The sequence below is a fragment of the Heptranchias perlo genome, chromosome 29, assembly GCF_035084215.1.
Source record: "Heptranchias perlo isolate sHepPer1 chromosome 29, sHepPer1.hap1, whole genome shotgun sequence".
Lineage (NCBI taxonomy): Eukaryota > Metazoa > Chordata > Chondrichthyes > Hexanchiformes > Hexanchidae > Heptranchias > Heptranchias perlo.
The window spans coordinates 4,088,714-4,107,932 of NC_090353.1; the positions used below are offsets into that span (position 1 = coordinate 4,088,714).

Genomic DNA, 19,219 nt, shown 5'->3' on the forward strand with positions numbered 1-19,219 from the left:
TAGGGGTGAAAGAGAGAGAGAGAAAGGGGTGAAAGAGAAAAGAGAGAGAGAGAGGGAAAGGGGTGAAAGAGAGAGAGAGAAAGGGGTGAAAGAGAGAGAGAGAGAAAGGGTGTGAAAGAGAGAGAGAGAGAAAGGGGTGAAAGAGAGAGAGAGAGAAAGGGGTGAAAGAGAGAGAGAGAGAAAGGGGTGAAAGAGAGAGAGAGAGAAAGGGGTGAAAGAGAGAGAGAGAAAGAGGGGTGAAAGAGAGAGAGAGAAAGGGGTGAAAGAGAGAGAGAGAGAAAGGGGTGAAAGAGAGAGAGAGAAAGGGGTGAAAGAGAAAAGAGAGAGAGAGAAAGGGGTGAAAGAGAAAGAGAGAAGAGAGAGAGAAAGGGGTGAAAGAGAAAAGAGAGAGAGAGAAAGGGGTGAAAGAGAAAAGAGAGAGAGAGAAAGGGGTGAAAGAGAGAGAGAGAGAGAAAGGGGTGAAAGAGAGAGAGAGAGAGAAAGGGGTGAAGAGAGAGAGAGAGAAAGGGGTGAAAGAGAGAGAGAGAAAGAGAGAAAGGAATGAAAGAGAGAGAGAAATGAGAGAAAGAGAGAGAGAAAGGGGTGAAAGACAGAAGGAGAAAGAGAGCAAGAGTGAAAGAAGTAGAGATGGTGAGAGTGTGAAGGAGAGAGTTAAGGAGAGTTAGTGAGTGAGCAAAGGTGAGTGTGAGTGAAGGAATGAGTGTGTCAGCGAGTGAAAGTGAGTGTGTCAGTGAGTGAAGGAATGAGTGTGTCAGTGAGTGAAAGTGAGCAAAAATGTGGCAAATTTTTACAACGTTAAAAAAGTTGAACAAGTTGCAGAGTTGGGTTTTAACCTGATGTGTAAATAATCAGTTCACATTTGGACTTGTATAAACTCTGTGTCCCAGTCAGTTTGATCTGTTAAGGAGCTGAGCAGTTCACATTACCTTGTGTGTATAATACTGTTTCACTGGTTTATTTAGTTCCAATTATTGAACAGATTTTTTCACTTGAATGTTTTGATTTTTTTGTTGTCCCCAGACCCAGGTATTGTGAGCCCTGTCACTGGGCAGTCCCCAGACCCGGGTATTGTGAGCCCTGTCACTGGGCAGTCCCCAGACCCGGGTATTGTGAGCCCTGTCACTGGGCAGTCCCCAGACCCGGGTATTGTGAGCCCTGTCACTGGGCAGTCCCCAGACCCGGGTATTGTGAGCTCTGTCACTGGGCAGTCCCCGGACCCGGGTATTGTGAGCCCTGTCACTGGGCAGTCCCCGGACCCAGGTATTGTGAGCCCTGTCTGTGGGCAGTCCCTGGACCCGGGTATTGTAAGCCCTGTCACTGGGCAGTCCCCGGACCCAGGTATTGTGAGCCCTGTCACTGGGCAGTCCCCAGACCCGGGTATTGTGAGCTCTGTCTGTGGGCAGTCCCCAGACCCGGGTATTGTGAGCCCTGTCTGTGGGCAGTCCCCAGACCCGGGTATTGTGAGCCCTGTCACTGGGCAGTCCCCGGACCCGGGTATTGTGAGCCCTGTCTGTGGGCAGTCCCCAGACCCGGGTATTGTGAGCTCTGTCTGTGGGCAGTCCCCAGACCCGGGTATTGTGAGCTCTGTCTGTGGGCAGTCCCCAGACCCGGGTATTGTGAGCCCTGTCACTGGGCAGTCCCCGGACCCGGGTATTGTGAGCCCTGTCTGTGGGCAGTCCCCAGACCCGGGTATTGTGAGCTCTGTCTGTGGGCAGTCCCCGGACCCGGGTATTGTGAGCCCTGTCACTGGGCAGTCCCCGGACCCGGGTATTGTGAGCCCTGTCACTGGGCAGTCCCCGGACCCGGGTATTGTGAGCCCTGTCACTGGGCAGTCCCCGGACCCGGGTATTGTGAGCCCTGTCACTGGGCAGTCCCTGGACCCGGGTATTGTGAGCCCTGTCACTGGGCAGTCCCCGGACCCGGGTATTGTGAGCCCTGTCACTGGGCAGTCCCCGGACCCGGGTATTGTGAGCCCTGTCACTGGGCAGTCCCTGGACCCGGGTATTGTGAGCCCTGTCACTGGGCAGTCCCTGGACCCGGGTATTGTGAGCCCTGTCACTGGGCAGTCCCTGGACCCGGGTATTGTGAGCCCTGTCACTGGGCAGCAAAACAAAGAGCGAGAAGCCGTGGCCTGACACTAATCTCCGAGATCTATAATAAGGTGAAATGTGATTGAGGACGAGGTTAGGTTTAGTCGGGGACTGTTTGAAACTCTGACTGTAACAGGTTGAGGTCGAGCTGCTGAGCTGGGATTGGGCGGAGCTGCTTCGCCCTGGATACACCCCATCACATCCCTGGAAAATGGGTGGAATGCCGGCTGTTAACTGTAATCAGCGACCGATTAACAAAGTCCTGGGAATGTTGGCTTCGGAATGTGAGATTTTCTTGGCCGCTTATTAATTCCGGAGGGAAAGCAAGAGGGACTGAGATTGTGCCATTTTCATTAAAATGAAATGTCAGTTATCGGTCAGAGTTGCATTGATCAATGAAGAGCAGTTCGAGAGGGACCAGAGTTACAAGGACGCTGCATTCAAAGCCCTTTGTTTGTTTGGGAAAGTGCAGGATCGGTGCTGATCTGGCCCCACTATCTGATCGGGACGAGCTGTACGGATGTGGCCCCTCTCCCTGCTTTTGACAGTGGAGCCATACCGAATAAAGCGGGGAGAGACCCCGCCATGGGCGTCCTCCACAATTCAACATGGCCTGACCCTCAGTGCCTCTCCCTCCCTCCCGTGTCTTCACAAGTGAGTCTGATCTCTCCCCTCCCCCAATCCCACCTGATGCTTTAAGGAATTTGTTTAATGCCTCTTAAAGGGGCACACCAGATCCAGCAGAGTCTGTACGTGTCGCCATCACACTCTGAACTCGTGACGAGACCATCATTTCTGAGGTGATGTGTTCAGTGTCGTTCGATCATTGCATGTCGCACCAAAGTTATATCCAAAAACTGTAATACCTGCAAACCCCCCCCCACAAACTCCCCCCACACACCCCCCCACAAACCCCCCCCACAAACCCCCCGCCCACAAACCCCCCCCACAAACCCCCCCGCCCACAAACCCCCCCCACACAACCCCCCCCACACCCCCCCCCCCACACCCCCCCCCCCACACCCCCCCCAACACACCCCCCCACACTACCCCCCACACTACCCCCCACACTACCCCCACACTACCCCCCCACACTACCCCCCCACACTACCCCCCCCCACACTACCCCCCCCACAAACCCCCCCCCACAAACCCCCCCCCACAAACCCCCCCCCCAAACAACCCCCCCCCACAAACCCCCCCCCCCACAAACCCCCCCCAAACAACCACACACCCCCCCCACCCCCCCCACAAACCCCCCCCACAAACCCCCCCCCCACAAACCCCCCCCCCACAAACCCCCCCCCCCACAAACCCCCCCCCCCCACAAACCCCCCCCCAAACAACGACCCCCCCACAGCCCCTCCCCCCACCCCCCCCACACCCCCCCCACACCCCCCACACCCCCCCCACACCCCCCCCACCCCCCCCACACCCCCCCACACCCCCCCACCCCCCCACAAACCCCCCCCACAAACCCCCCCCAAACAACCACCCCCCCACAGCCCCTCCCCCCACCCCCCCACCCCCCCCACTCCCCCCACACACCCCCACCCCCCCACACCCCCCCCACACCCCCCCCACAAACCCCCCCCCCCACACACCCCCCCACAAACCCCCCCCACAACCCCCCCCCACCCCCACACCCCCCACCCTCCCACCCCCCCCTACTCCCCCCACCCCCCCCACAAACCCCCCCCCCCACAAACCCCCCCCCCCACAAACCCCCCCCCACAAACCCCCCCCCCACAAACCACCCCCCCCACAAACCCCCCCCCAACAAACCCCCCCCCACAAACCCCCCCCCACAAACCCCCCCCCACAAACCCCCCCCACACACACCCCCACAAACCCCCCCCCACAAACCCCCCCCCAAACAACCACCCCCCCCACAGCCCCTCCCCCCACACCCCCCCCCACACCCCCCCACCCCCCCCAACCCCCCCACCCCCCCCACAAACCCCCCCCAAACAACCACACACCCCCCCACACCCCCCCACCCCCCCACAACCCCCCCACAACCCCCCCACACACCCCCCCCCCCCACAAACCCCCCCCCACAACCCCCCCCACACACCCCCCCCCCCACAAACCCCCCCCACAAACCCCCCCCCCACAACCACCCCCCCGCAGCCCCTCCCCCCACCCCCCCCCCCACCCCCCCACACCCCCCCCACAAACCCCCCCCCAAACAACCACCCCCCCCACAGCCCCTCCCCCCACACCCCCCCCACCCCCCCCACAAATCCCCCCCACAAATCCCCCCCACAAATCCCCCCCACAAATCCCCCCACAAAACCCCCCACAAAACCCCCCACACAAACCCCCCCCAAACAACCACACCCCCCCCACACCCCCCCCACACCCCCCACACCCCCACCCCCACAAATCCACACCCCCTCCTCCCCCACCCCCCCCCACACCCCCCCCACCCCCCCCCCCCACCCCCCCCACACACCCCCCCCACACACCCCCCCCACACACCCCCACAAACCCCCCCCCACAAACCCCCCCCCCATAAACCCCCCCCAAACAACCACACACCCCCCCCACCCCCCCCACACACCCCCCCACAACCCCCCCCCACACACACCCCCACAAACCCCCCCCCACACACACCCCCCACAAACCCACCCCCCCCCCACACACCCCCCCACAAACCCCCCCCACAAACCCGCCCCCACACTACCCCCCCCACAAACCCCCCCAAACAACCCCCCCCCAAACAACCCCCCCCACACACACCCCCACACACACACCCCCACACACCCCCCCCCCCCCACAAACCCCCCCCCCACAAACCCCCCCCCCACAAACCCCCCCCCCACAAACCCCCCCCCACACAACCCCCACACCCCCCCAACACCCCCCTCACAACCCCTCCCCTCACAATGCCCTCCCCCACAACCCTCCCCCACATCACTCACACACAACCCCCCCCACACACAACCCCCCCCACACCCCCCACCCCCACACTCATCCCCCCCACCCGAAAAATAGCACCTTTAATATAGTAACTGGAATGATACAGCAGATTAGCAGAGTGGGAGTAACTTTACCCTGCGGACTCTCAGTGGACTTCACAGGTTAATAACTCGTATATTTAACAAACATGAACTTAATTTATTCTCATTTCATGCTTGAAAAATAGTGTGTTGGGGGAGAGAGAGTATGTGTGTGTATCTATGTGTGTGTGTGTGTATCTATGTGTGTGTGTGTGTATCTGTGTGTGTATCTATGTGTGTGTGTGTATCTGTGTGTGTGTGTGTATCTATGTGTGTGTGTGTGTGTGTATCTATGTGTGTGTGTGTGTATCTATGTGTGTGTGTATCTATGTGTGTGTGTGTGTATCTGTGTGTGTGTGTGTGTATCTGTGTGTGTGTGTGTATCTGTGTGTGTGTGTGTGTGTATCTATGTGTGTGTGTGTGTATCTATGTGTGTGTATCTATGTGTGTGTGTGTGTATCTATGTGTGTGTGTGTATCTATGTGTGTGTGTGTATCTATGTGTGTGTGTGTGTATCTATGTGTGTGTATCTATGTGTGTGTGTGTGTATCTATGTGTGTGTGTGTGTATCTGTGTGTGTGTGTATCTCTGTGTGTGTGTGTATCTGTGTGTGTGTGTGTGTATCTATGTGTGTGTGTGTGTATCTATGTGTGTGTGTGTGTATCTATGTGTGTGTGTGTATCTATGTGTGTGTGTGTATCTATGTGTGTGTGTGTATCTATGTGTGTGTGTGTGTATCTATGTGTGTGTGTGTGTATCTATGTGTGTGTGTATCTGTGTGTGTGTGTGTGTATCTGTGTGTGTGTGTATCTATGTGTGTGTGTGTATCTATATGTGTGTGTGTGTATCTATATGTGTGTGTGTGTATCTATATGTGTGTGTGTATGTGTGTGTGTGTATCTATGTGTGTGTGTGTATCTATATGTGTGTGTGTGTATCTATGTGTGTGTGTGTGTATCTATGTGTGTGTGTGTGTGTATCTGTGTGTGTGTGTGTGTGTCTCTCTCTGTTTGTATGGGGAGTTGTAACTGTGTGTACGCAGGGTAATGATGGTAATTATGCTCCTGTGAAGCGCCTTGGGACATTTTACTACATTAAAGGCACTGTATAAATGCAAGTTGCTGTTGTTGAACTGGGCTCAGTGTATGGGAGAAACCCAGTGCTCCCAGATGAAACTAAATCCATGGTCAGACTCTGGCCCTGCTCCAGATGACCAGCAGTAACGTCTCTGAAGTCTCTTAGTGTAATGAGATGCAGAGTGTGTGAGACGTCTCCTCGTCATGATGGTGTGATTGCTGGTTGCCGCCTGTGATTTGGGTTACTGCAGGGCAGGGTCAGTGACTGACTGGAATGCACTGACTGCCAATTCATTGTTCACTCGCCTAGATGGAATGCTTCACACCAACTCTTAAAGGGATAGGTTCCTGACAGGCTGTGGGATGAGAACAGGTCGTTTGGGTTGACTGTTTGTGCTATGGTTTAACCCGTCCACTGTCTGCAGGGGCATGAAGATTTTTGGCTATTATTTTTGGAGTCTGTACCATTTCATTCAAATTATATTTAAAGTCCGGCAGCACAATTAGCATAGTCTCCTTCTCTAAGGAAGGGTATATTTGCCTTGGAGGGGGTGCAACGAAGGTTCACTAGATTAATTCCTGGGATGAAAGTGTTGTCCTTTGAGGAGAGATTGAGTAGAATGGGCCTATACTCTCTGGAGTTTAGAAGAATGAGAGGTGATCTCATTGAAACATACAAGATTATTAGGGGCCTTGATAGGATAGATGCTGAGAGATTGTTTCCCATGGCTGGATAGTCTAGAACTAGGGGGCATGGTCTCAGGATAAGAGGTCGGCCATTTAAGACTGAGATGAGGAGGAATTTCTTCACTCAGAGGGTTGTGAATCTTTGGAATTCTCTACCCCAGAGGGCTGTGGATGCTGAGTCATTGAATATATTCAAGGCTGAGGTGGATATATTTTTGAACTCTAAGGGAATCAAGGGATATGGGGAATCGGGTGGGAAAGTGGAGTTCAGGTTGAAGATCAGCCATGATCTGATTGAATGGCGGAGCAGGCTCGAGGGGCCGAATGGCTCACTCCTGCTCCCATTTCTTATGTTCTTATGTTATTATGCATAGGGACATCATGGCTTTCTTCATGGGGTCATTGCAACCTCCATGAGATACCAGGGCAGTGTGTAGGCAGCAGGTGAGGAACCCATGAAATGTTACCAGGGCAGTGTGTGGGGAGCCCATGAGATGTTACCAGGGGGTGGGGAGTGAGGTGGGGAGCGGGGTTGGGGTGGGGTGGGGAGCCTGTGATTTGTTACCAGGTGTGCCTGGGTCCCTGGCTGTGTAACTTTATTAAATAAAATTGCCAGCCTGACCCTTCAGAATGGGAGAATTTATCAAACTGTTGGCCGTTCCATGGTAAATAAAGCTCAAGGAGTAAGGCTCACCCAGCTGGCCTAGTGTCACTGCACTTTCCTTGTGGAGACCAACCTATGTTGTGTGGCACTATCACCGTGCTAAATGGGATAGATTCAGAACAGATCGAGCAGCTCAAAACTGGGTATCCATGAGGCGCTGTGGGCCATCAGCAGCAGCAGAATTGTATTCCAGCACAATCTGTAACCTCATGGCCCGGCATATTCCTCACTCTACCATTACCAACAAGCCAGGGAATCAACCCTGGTTCAATGAGGAGTGTAGAAGAGCATGCCAGGAGCAGCACCAGGCGTACCCAAAAATGAGGTGCCAACCTGGTGAAGCTACAACTCAGGACTACATGCATGCTAAACAGCGGAAGCAACATGCTATAGACAGAGCTAAGCGATTCCACAACCAACGGATCAGATCAAAGCTCTGCAGTCCTGCCACATCCAGCTGTTAATAGTGATGGACAATTAAGCAACTCGCGGGAGGAGGGGGCTCTGTGAACATCCCCTTCCTCAATGATGGCGGAGTCCAGCACATGAGAGTAAAAGACAAGGCTGAAGCGTTTGCAATCATCTTCAGCCAGAAGTGCCAAGTGGATGATCCATCTCGGCCTCCTCCTGAGGTCCCACCATCACGGAAGCCAGTCTTCAGCCAATTCGATTCACTCCACGTGATATCAAGAAACGGCTGAGTGCACTGGATACAGCAAAGGCTATGGGTCCTGACAACATCCCGGCTGTAGTGCTGAAGACTTGTGCTCCAGAACTAGCTGCGCCTCTAGCCAAGCTGTCCCAGTACAGCTACAACACTGGCATCTACCCGACAATGTGGAAAATTGCCCAGGTATGTCCTGTCCACAAAAAGCAGGACAAATCCAATCCGGCCAATTATCGTCCTATCAGTCTACTCTCAATCATCAGCAAAGTGATGGAAGGTGTCGTCGACAGTGCTATCAAGCGGCACTTACTCACCAATAACCTGCTCACCGATGCTCAGTTTGGGTTCCGCCAGGACCACTCGGCTCCAGACCTCATTACAGCCTTGGTCCACACATGGACAAAAGAGCTGAATTCCAGAGGTGAGGTGAGAGTGACTGCCCTTGACATCAAGGCAACATTTGACCAAGTGTGACACCAAGCAGCCCTAGTAAAATTGAAGTCACTGGGAATCAGGGGAAAACTCTCCAGTGGCTGGAGTCATACCTAGCACAAAGGAAGATGGTTGCAGTTGTTCGAGGCCAATCATCTCGGCCCCAGGACATCACTGCAAGAGTTCCTCAGGGCAGCGTCCTAGACCCAACTATAATGAAGTTCTTCACACTCGCATGCAGCAAGACCTGGACAGCATCCAGGGTTGGGCTGATATATGGCAAGTAACATTCACGCAACACAAGCGCCAGGCAGTAACCATTTCGAACAAAAGAGCGCTTAACCATCTCCCTTTGACATTCAATGGCATTACCCCCACCATCAACATCCTGGGGGTCGCAATTGACCAGAAACTCAACTGGACCAGCCACATAAATACTGTGGATACTAGAGCAGGTCAGAGGCTGGGTATTCTGCGGCGAGTGACTCACCTCCTGACTCCCCAAAGCCTTTCCACCATCTACAAGGCACAAGTCAGGAGTGTTATGGAATACTCTCCACTTGCCTGGATGAGCGCAGCTCCAACAACACTCAAGAAGTTCGACACCATCCAGGACAAAGCAGTCCTCTTGATTGGCACCCCATCCACCACCCTAAACATTCACTCCCTTCACTACCAGCGCACTGTGGCTGCAGTGTGTACCATCCACCAGATATGCACTTGAAGTGCCGTAACCTATAAGGCTACGAACCAAGTGCTGGAAAGTGGAATTAGGCTCTATTTCGACCTCCTTCTGTGCCATAAATTTTCGATGTGCATGGGAACACCATCACCTCCAAGTTCTCCTCCAATTCACACATTCTCAGGATGTGGTTGTCGCTGAGTCAAAATCCTGGAACTCCCTACCTAACAGCACTGTGGGAGAACCTTCACCACACAGACTGCAGCGGTTCAAGAAGGCGGCTCACCACCACCTTCTCAAGGCAACTAGGACGGGGAATAAATGCCGGCCTCGCCAATGACGTCCACATCCCCAGAATGAACTTTAAAAAAGACTTGCTGTGTAAGCTACTTTTGGATGTCAGAGTCTATTGCCATGTGAATCTGCAATTCTTCTCGCTTGGAGAGGGACGAAGGGTTCGCAGGAGGAGAGCTTGAATTCACAACCAAGGGATGCAGACTGCACAATAGAAGATATTGGGGAGCAAATTGGCTATCGCTCGTTTTCCTCTTACGACCAATCAGCAGCAGACCTGCTTCAAACCAGTTTCACGCCCACTGTTTCATGAGCTCAGATTGTGACACAAGAAGACAGTTAAACAGGGAGACCTGTGTTACAAAGGTACAGTATATGGAGGGACTGACTCATTGTGTTATAAAGATAATGGATTCTAAGGAGCTTTTTCCCTTCGTTGAGGGTTCTATAACAAGGGGACATAGATTCAAGGTAAAAGGCGGGAGGTTTAGAGGGGATTTGAGAAAGAACTTTTTCACCCAGAGGGTGGTTGGAGTCTGGAACTCACTGCCTGAAATGGTTGTGGAGGCAGGAACCCTCACAACATTCAAGAAACATTTGGATGAGCACTTGAAATGCCATAGCATACAAGGCTACGGACCAAATGCTGGAATATGGGATTAGAGTAGACAGGGCTGATGGCCGGCGCGGACACGATGGGTCGAAGGGCCTCTCTCCGTGCTGTATAACTCTATGACTCTGTGACTCTAAGGTGCAGTACATGGAGCGACTGACTCACTGTGTTATACAGGTGCAGTATATGGAGGGACTGATTCACTGTGTTATAAAGGTGCAGTATATGGAGGGACTGACTCACTGTGTTATACAGGTGCAGTATATGGAGGGACTGACTCACTGTGTTATAAAGGTGCAGTATATGGAGGGACTGACTCACTGTGTTATACAGGTGCAGTATATGGAGGGACTGATTCACTGTGTTATAAAGGTGCAGTATATGGAGGGACTGACTCACTGTGTTATACAGGTGCAGTATATGGAGGGACTGACTCACTGTGTTATAAAGGTGCAGTATATGGAGGGACTGACTCACTGTGTTATACAGGTGCAGTATATGGAGGGACTGACTCACTGTGTTATAAAGGTGCAGTATATGGAGGGACTGACTCACTGTGTTATAAAGGTGCAGTATATGGAGGGACTGACTCACTGTGTTATAAAGGTGCAGTATATGGAGGGACTGATTCACTGTGTTATACAGGTGCAGTATATGGAGGGACTGATTCACTGTGTTATACAGGTGCAGTATATGGAGGGACTGACTCACTGTGTTATACAGGTGCAGTATATGGAGGGACTGACTCACTGTGTTATACAGGTGCAGTATATGGAGCGACTGACTCACTGTGTTATAAAGGTGCAGTATATGGAGGGACTGACTCACTGTGTTATACAGGTGCAGTATATGGAGGGACTGACTCACTGTGTTATAAAGGTGCAGTATATGGAGGGACTGACTCACTGTGTTATAAAGGTGCAGTATATGGAGGGACTGACTCACTGTGTTATAAAGGTGCAGTATATGGAGGGACTGATTCACTGTGTTATACAGGTGCAGTATATGGAGGGACTGATTCACTGTGTTATACAGGTGCAGTATATGGAGGGAGTGACTCACTGTGTTATAAAGGTGCAGTATATGGAGGGACTCACTGTATTATAAAGGTGCAGTATATGGAGGGACTGATTCACTGTGTTATGAAGGTGCAGTATATGGAGGGACTGACTCACTGTGTTATGAAGGTGCAGTATATGGAGGGACTGATTCACTGTGTTATGAAGGTGCAGTATATGGAGGGACTGACTCACTGTGTTATGAAGGTGCAGTATATGGAGGGACTGACTCACTGTGTTATAAAGGTGCAGTATATGGAGGGACTCACTGTATTATAAAGGTACAGTATATGGAGGGACTGACTCACTGTATTATAAAGGTGCAGTATATGGAGGGACTGACTCACTGTGTTATGAAGGTGCAGTATATGGAGGGACTGACTCACTGTGTTATAAAGGTACAGTATATGGAGGGACTCACTGTATTATAAAGGTGCAGTATATGGAGGGACTCACTGTATTATAAAGGTGCAGTATATGGAGGGACTCACTGTGTTATAAAGGTGCAGTATATGGAGGGACTCACTGTGTTATAAAGGTGCAGTATATGGAGGGACTGACTCACTGTGTTATACAGGTGCAGTATATGGAGGGACTGACTCACTGTGTTATAAAGTGCAGTATATGGAGGGACTGACTCACTGTGTTATAAAGGTGCAGTATATGGAGGGACTGACTCACTGTGTTATAAAGGTGCAGTATATGGAGGGACTGACTCACTGTGTTATAAAGGTGCAGTATATGGAGGGACTGACTCACTGTGTTATAAAGTGCAGTATATGGAGGGACTGACTCACTGTGTTATAAAGGTGCAGTATATGGAGGGACTGACTCACTGTGTTATAAAGGTGCAGTATATGGAGGGACTGACTCACTGTTATAAAGGTGCAGTATATGGAGGGACTCACTGTGTTATACAGGTGCAGTATATGGAGGGACTGATTCACTGTTATAAAGGTGCAGTATATGGAGGGACTGACTCACTGTGTTATAAAGGTGCAGTATATGGAGGGACTGACTCACTGTGTTATAAAGGTGCAGTATATGGAGGGACTGATTCACTGTTATAAAGGTGCAGTATATGGAGGGACTCACTGTGTTATACAGGTGCAGTATATGGAGGGACTGATTCACTGTTATAAAGGTGCAGTATATGGAGGGACTCACTGTGTTATAAAGGTGCAGTATATGGAGGGACTGATTCACTGTGTTATGAAGGTGCAGTATATGGAGGGACTGACTCACTGTGTTATGAAGGTGCAGTATATGGAGGGACTGACTCACTGTGTTATAAAGGTGCAGTATATGGAGGGACTCACTGTGTTATAAAGGTGCAGTATATGGAGGGACTCACTGTGTTATAAAGGTGCAGTATATGGAGGGACTCACTGTGTTATAAAGGTGCAGTATATGGAGGGACTGACTCACTGTATTATAAAGGTGCAGTATATGGAGGGACTGATTCACTGTGTTATAAAGGTGCAGTATATGGAGGGACTGATTCACTGTTATAAAGGTGCAGTATATGGAGGGACTGACTCACTGTGTTATAAAGGTGCAGTATATGGAGGGACTGACTCACTGTGTTATAAAGGTGCAGTATATGGAGGGACTGACTCACTGTGTTATAAAGGTGCAGTATATGGAGGGACTGACTCACTGTGTTATACAGGTGCAGTATATGGATGGACTGACTCACTGTGTTATGAAGGTGCAGTATATGGAGGGACTGACTCACTGTGTTATAAAGGTGCAGTATATGGAGGGACTGACTCACTGTGTTATAAAGGTGCAGTATATGGAGGGACTGACTCACTGTTATAAAGGTGCAGTATATGGAGGGACTGACTCACTGTGTTATAAAGGTGCAGTATATGGAGGGACTCACTATTATAAAGGTGCAGTATATGGAGGGACTGATTCACTGTGTTATGAAGGTGCAGTATATGGAGGGACTGATTCACTGTGTTTTAAAGGTGCAGTATATGGAGGGACTGACTCACTGTGTTATAAAGGTGCAGTATATGGAGGGACTGACTCACTGTGTTATAAAGGTGCAGTATATGGAGGGACTGACTCACTGTGTTATAAAGGTGCAGTATATGGAGGGACTGACTCACTGTGTTATAAAGGTGCAGTATATGGAGGGACTGACTCACTGTGTTATAAAGGTGCAGTATATGGAGGGACTCACTCACTGTGTTATACAGGTGCAGTATATGGAGGGACTGACTCACTGTGTTATAAAGTGCAGTATATGGAGGGACTGACTCACTGTGTTATAAAGGTGCAGTATATGGAGGGACTGACTCACTGTGTTATAAAGGTGCAGTATATGGAGGGACTGACTCACTGTGTTATAAAGGTGCAGTATATGGAGGGACTGACTCACTGTGTTATAAAGTGCAGTATATGGAGGGACTGACTCACTGTGTTATAAAGGTGCAGTATATGGAGGGACTGACTCACTGTGTTATAAAGGTGCAGTATATGGAGGGACTGACTCACTGTGTTATAAAGGTGCAGTATATGGAGGGACTGACTCACTGTGTTATAAAGGTGCAGTATATGGAGGGACTGATTCACTGTTATAAAGGTGCAGTATATGGAGGGACTCACTGTGTTATAAAGGTGCAGTATATGGAGGGACTCACTGTGTTATAAAGGTGCAGTATATGGAGGGACTGACTCACTGTGTTATACAGGTGCAGTATATGGAGGGACTGATTCACTGTGTTATGAAGGTGCAGTATATGGAGGGACTGACTCACTGTGTTATACAGGTGCAGTATATGGAGGGACTCACTGTGTTATAAAGGTGCAGTATATGGAGGGACTCACTGAGTTATAAAGGTGCAGTATATGGAGGGACTCACTGTGTTATAAAGGTGCAGTATATGGAGGGACTGATTCACTGTGTTATGAAGGTGCAGTATATGGAGGGACTGACTCACTGTGTTATGAAGGTGCAGTATATGGAGGGACTGACTCACTGTGTTATACAGGTGCAGTATATGGAGGGACTGATTCACTGTGTTATAAAGGTGCAGTATATGGAGGGACTGACTCACTGTGTTATACAGGTGCAGTATATGGAGGGACTGACTCACTGTGTTATACAGGTGCAGTATATGGAGGGACTGATTCACTGTGTTATAAAGGTGCAGTATATGGAGGGACTGATTCACTGTGTTATAAAGGTGCAGTATATGGAGGGACTGACTCACTGTGTTATACAGGTGCAGTATATGGAGGGACTGACTCACTGTGTTATACAGGTGCAGTATATGGAGGGACTGACTCACTGTGTTATACAGGTGCAGTATATGGAGGGACTGACTCACTGTGTTATAAAGGTGCAGTATATGGAGGGACTGACTCACTGTGTTATAAAGGTGCAGTATATGGAGGGACTGACTCACTGTGTTATACAGGTGCAGTATATGGAGGGACTGACTCACTGTGTTATAAAGGTGCAGTATATGGAGGGACTGACTCACTGTGTTATAAAGGTGCAGTATATGGAGGGACTGACTCACTGTGTTATACAGGTGCAGTATATGGAGGGACTGATTCACTGTGTTATAAAGGTGCAGTATATGGAGGGACTGACTCACTGTGTTATACAGGTGCAGTATATGGAGGGACTGACTCACTGTGTTATACAGGTGCAGTATATGGAGGGACTGATTCACTGTGTTATAAAGGTGCAGTATATGGAGGGACTGACTCACTGTGTTATAAACGTGCAGTATATGGAGGGACTGACTCACTGTGTTATACAGGTGCAGTATATGGAGGGACTGACTCACTGTGTTATAAAGGTGCAGTATATGGAGGGACTGACTCACTGTGTTGTAAAGGTACAGTATATGGAGGGACTGACTCACTGTGTTATACAGGTGCAGTATATGGAGGGACTGATTCACTGTGTTATATAGGTGCAGTATATGGAGGGACTCACTGTGTTGTAAAGGTACAGTATATGGAGGGACTGACTCACTGTGTTATACAGGTGCAGTATATGGAGGGACTGATTCACTGTGTTATATAGGTGCAGTATATGGAGGGACTCACTGTGTTGTAAAGGTGCAGTATATGGAGGGACTGACTGTGTTATAAAGGTGCAGTATATGGAGGGACTGACTCACTATTATGAAGGTGCAGTATATGGAGGGACTGACTCACTATTATTAAGGTGCAGTATATGGAGGGACTGACTCACTGTATTATAAAGGTGCAGTATATGGAGGGACTGACTCACTATTATTAAGGTGCAGTATATGGAGGGACTGACTCACTGTGTTATAAAGGTGCAGTATATGGAGGGACTGACTCACTATTATAAAGGTGCAATATATGGAGGGACTGACTCACTATTATTAAGGTGCAGTATATGGAGGGACTGACTCACTGTATTATCAGGGTGCAGTATATGGAGGGACTGACTCACTATTATAAAGGTGCAGTATATGGAGGGACTGACTCACTATTATTAAGGTGCAGTATATGGAGGGACTGACTCACTGTGTTATAAAGGTGCAGTATATGGAGGGACTGACTCACTATTATAAAGGTGCAGTATATGGAGGGACTGACTCACTATTATTAAGTTGCAGTATATGGAGGGACTGACTCACTGTATTATCAGGGTGCAGTATATGGAGGGACTGACTCACTATTATAAAGGTGCAGTATATGGAGGGACTGACTCACTATTATTAAGGTGCAGTATATGGAGGGACTGACTCACTGTGTTATAAAGGTGCAGTATATGGAGGGACTGACTCACTATTATAAAGGTGCAGTATATGGAGGGACTGACTCACTATTATTAAGGTGCAGTATATGGAGGGACTGACTCACTATTATCAGGGTGCAGTATGTGGAGGGACTGACTCACTATTATCAGGGTGCAGTATATGGAGGGACTGACTCACTATTATAAAGGTGCAGTATATGGAGGGACTGACTCACTATTATAAAGGTGCAGTATATGGAGGGACTCACTGTGTTATAAGCAGTTTCAGAATTCCCCATGGATTACATCCTACTCAAACTGAATGTCACGTTTGGCCAGTAGATGGAGGGAAGGATTCATAGAGTTGTGACAGCAGCCAACCTGTAATGAATAATTTGAAGAGATCTGGCAGGGCATTGTTGCTTTTCTTCTGCTTGTAAAATGGTTCATGACGTAAAGAGCAAATTTCCACAAAGGAGATTTGTTCAGTATTGAAACCGGCCTCGCGGAGGGGCATTCTGAAATCCATGTGCTTTGAAGAAGTTCTGTCAGGAGTAATGTGTCTCCGTTGATTTAGCCCTTGAATCATCTCCCACCTATGCTCGTCCTGTGCCGTTCTGGTAAGGGCGTTGGGACCGTGCTATTTGAGTTAGTCGCCGAGTCCCTCCAAGGGTCAGCGAACATTTAACTAAACCTGTTCCCCCACCTGTTTTCCCAGAAAGCACCCCTGAGCTGCAGAGCAACGAGATCAAAGATCTGAACTCCATTAAAACCAAGTTCTCGCTGCGTGTCTTGTCGGAGCCCGATGAGGACGTGTGTTATATAATCCCCGGGCAAGTGGACTCTCTGAACGAATGCAACTTCAACACCTCCACAAAAACTTTTCTAGTCATCCATGGCTGGAGTGTGAGTGCTTTAAACTGACTGTACACAGCACGGTATTAAAACAGAGCATGACAGAGGAAAGCTAGCACAGACCTTCTAAGCACCTTAGAAGGTTAAATTACGAGGACAGGTTGCGTCTTATATTCTCGCGAGTACAGAAGGTTAAGGGTGATGTAATTGAGGTGTTTAAGATGATTAAAGGCGATGATAGGCTACATAGAGAGAAACTATTTCCTCTGGTGTGTGAGTCCAGAACTTGCCTTTATATAGAGCCTTTAACATAATAAAATGTCCCAAGGCGTTTCACAGGATTGTTATCCGACCAAATTTAGGATATTAGGAGATATTAGGACAGGTGACCAAAAGCTTGGTCAAAGAGGTAGGTCTTAAGGACCATCTTAAAGAAGGAGAGAGACAGAGAGGTTTAGGGAGGGAATTCCAGAGTTTAGGGCCTAGGCAGCTGAAGGCACGGCCGCCAATGGCGGAGTGATGAAAATTGGGGATGTGCAAGAGGCAAGAATTGGAGGAGCGCAGAGATCTCAGAGGGTTGTCGGGCCACAGAGGAGGTTACAGAGATAGGGAGGGGTGAGGCTATGGAGGGATTTGAACACAAGGATGAGAATTTTAAAATCAAGGGGGAATAACCTTAAAATTGGAGCTAGGCCATTCAGGCTGATGTCAGAAAGGATTTCTTCACACAAATGGTAGTAGAAATCATAGGATCATAGAAATTTACATCACAGAAGGAGGCCATTCATCCCATCGTATCCGTGCCAGCCGAAAAGAAAGCTATCCAGCCTAATCCCACTTGCCAACTTTTGGTCCGTAGCTCTGTAGGTTGCGGCACTTCAAGTGCACATCCAAATACTTTTTAAATACGATGAGGGTTTCTGCCTCCACCACCCTTTCAGGCAGTGAGTTCCAGACCCCCACCAACCCCTAGATGAAAAAAATTCTCCTCAATGCCCCTTTAATCCTTCTACAAATTACTTTGCCCCCTGGTTATTGACCCCTCTGCTAAGGGAAATAGGCCCTCCCTATCCTCATAATTTTATGCACCTCAATTAAATCTCCCCTCAGCCTCCTCTGTTCCAAGGAAAACAACCCCAGCCTATCCAATCTTTCCTCATAGCTAAAATTCTTCTCTGTACCCAATCACATCCTTCCTGTAATGTGGTGACCAGAACTGTATACAGTACTCTAGCTGTGACCTAACCAATGTTTTATACAGTTCCAGCATAACCTCCCTATTATATATTCTATGCCTCGGCTAATAAAGGAATGTATCCCATATGCCTTTTTAACCACCTTATCTACCTATCCTGCTACCTTCAGGGATCTGTGGACATGCACTCCATTATCTGTTCCTCTACACCTCTCAGTATCCTCCCATTTATTGTGTATTCCCTTGCCTTGTTTGCCCTCCCCAAATACATTATCTCACACTTCTCTGGATTGAATTCCATTTGCCACTTTTCTGTCCACCTGACCAGTCCACTGATATCTTCCTGCAGTCTACAACTACAGGAAATCTGGAATTCTGTCCCCTAAAAAGCTGTTGAGGCTGGGGGTCAATTGAAAATTTCAAAAATTAGATTGATAAATTTTTGTTAGGTAAGGGTATTAAGGATTATGAAACCAAGGTGGGTAAATTGAGTTACGGTACAGATCAGCCATGATCTAATTGAATGGGGGAAAAGGCTCGGGAGGCTGAATGACCTCCTCCTGTTGCTATGTTCCTAATTGTAAAATAGTTTTAGTAGGTAAGCTGTGAGGAGAACACAGAGTCTGCAAAGGGATATAGACAGTTTAAGTGAGTGGGCAAGAAGGTGGCAGATGGAGTATAATGTGGGGAAATATGAGGTTATTCACTTTGGTAGAAGGAATAGAAAAACAGAATATGTTTTAGATGGTGAGAAACTATTAAATGTGGGTGTTCAGAAAGACTTGGATGTCCTCGTACAAGAAACACAAAAAGTTAGCATGCAGGTACAGCGAGCAATTAGGAAAGCAAATGGAATGTTGTCCTTTATTGTACGGGGGTTGGAGTACAAGAGTAAGGAAGTCTTACTACAATTGTACAGGGCTTAGGTGAGACCTCACCTGGAGTACTGTGTACAGTTTTGGTCTCCTTATCTAAGGAAGAATATACTTGCCTTGGAGGGGGTGCAACAAAGGTTCACTAGATTAATTCCTGGGATGAGAGGGTTGTCCTATGAGGAGAGATTGAGTAGAATGGGCCTATACTCTCGAGTTTAGAAGAATGAGAGGTGATCTCATTGAAACATACAAGATTATTAGGGGGCTTGACAGGGTAGATGCTGA

General features: G+C 49.2%; 1 protein-coding gene across 1 annotated transcript in view; it reads left to right on the plus strand.

Moving 5' to 3' along the window:
- The window catches only part of LOC137299457 (lipoprotein lipase-like), a 52,659-nt gene that overhangs the window by 8,577 nt on the left and 24,863 nt on the right, over nt 1-19,219 (plus strand). Inside the window, exons 3-4 of the mRNA XM_067968197.1 lie at nt 1,021-2,079; nt 16,728-16,915. Of these exons, the coding sequence (XP_067824298.1) occupies nt 1,021-2,079; nt 16,728-16,915 (1,247 nt within the window). The remainder of the gene's footprint in view (nt 1-1,020; nt 2,080-16,727; nt 16,916-19,219) is intronic.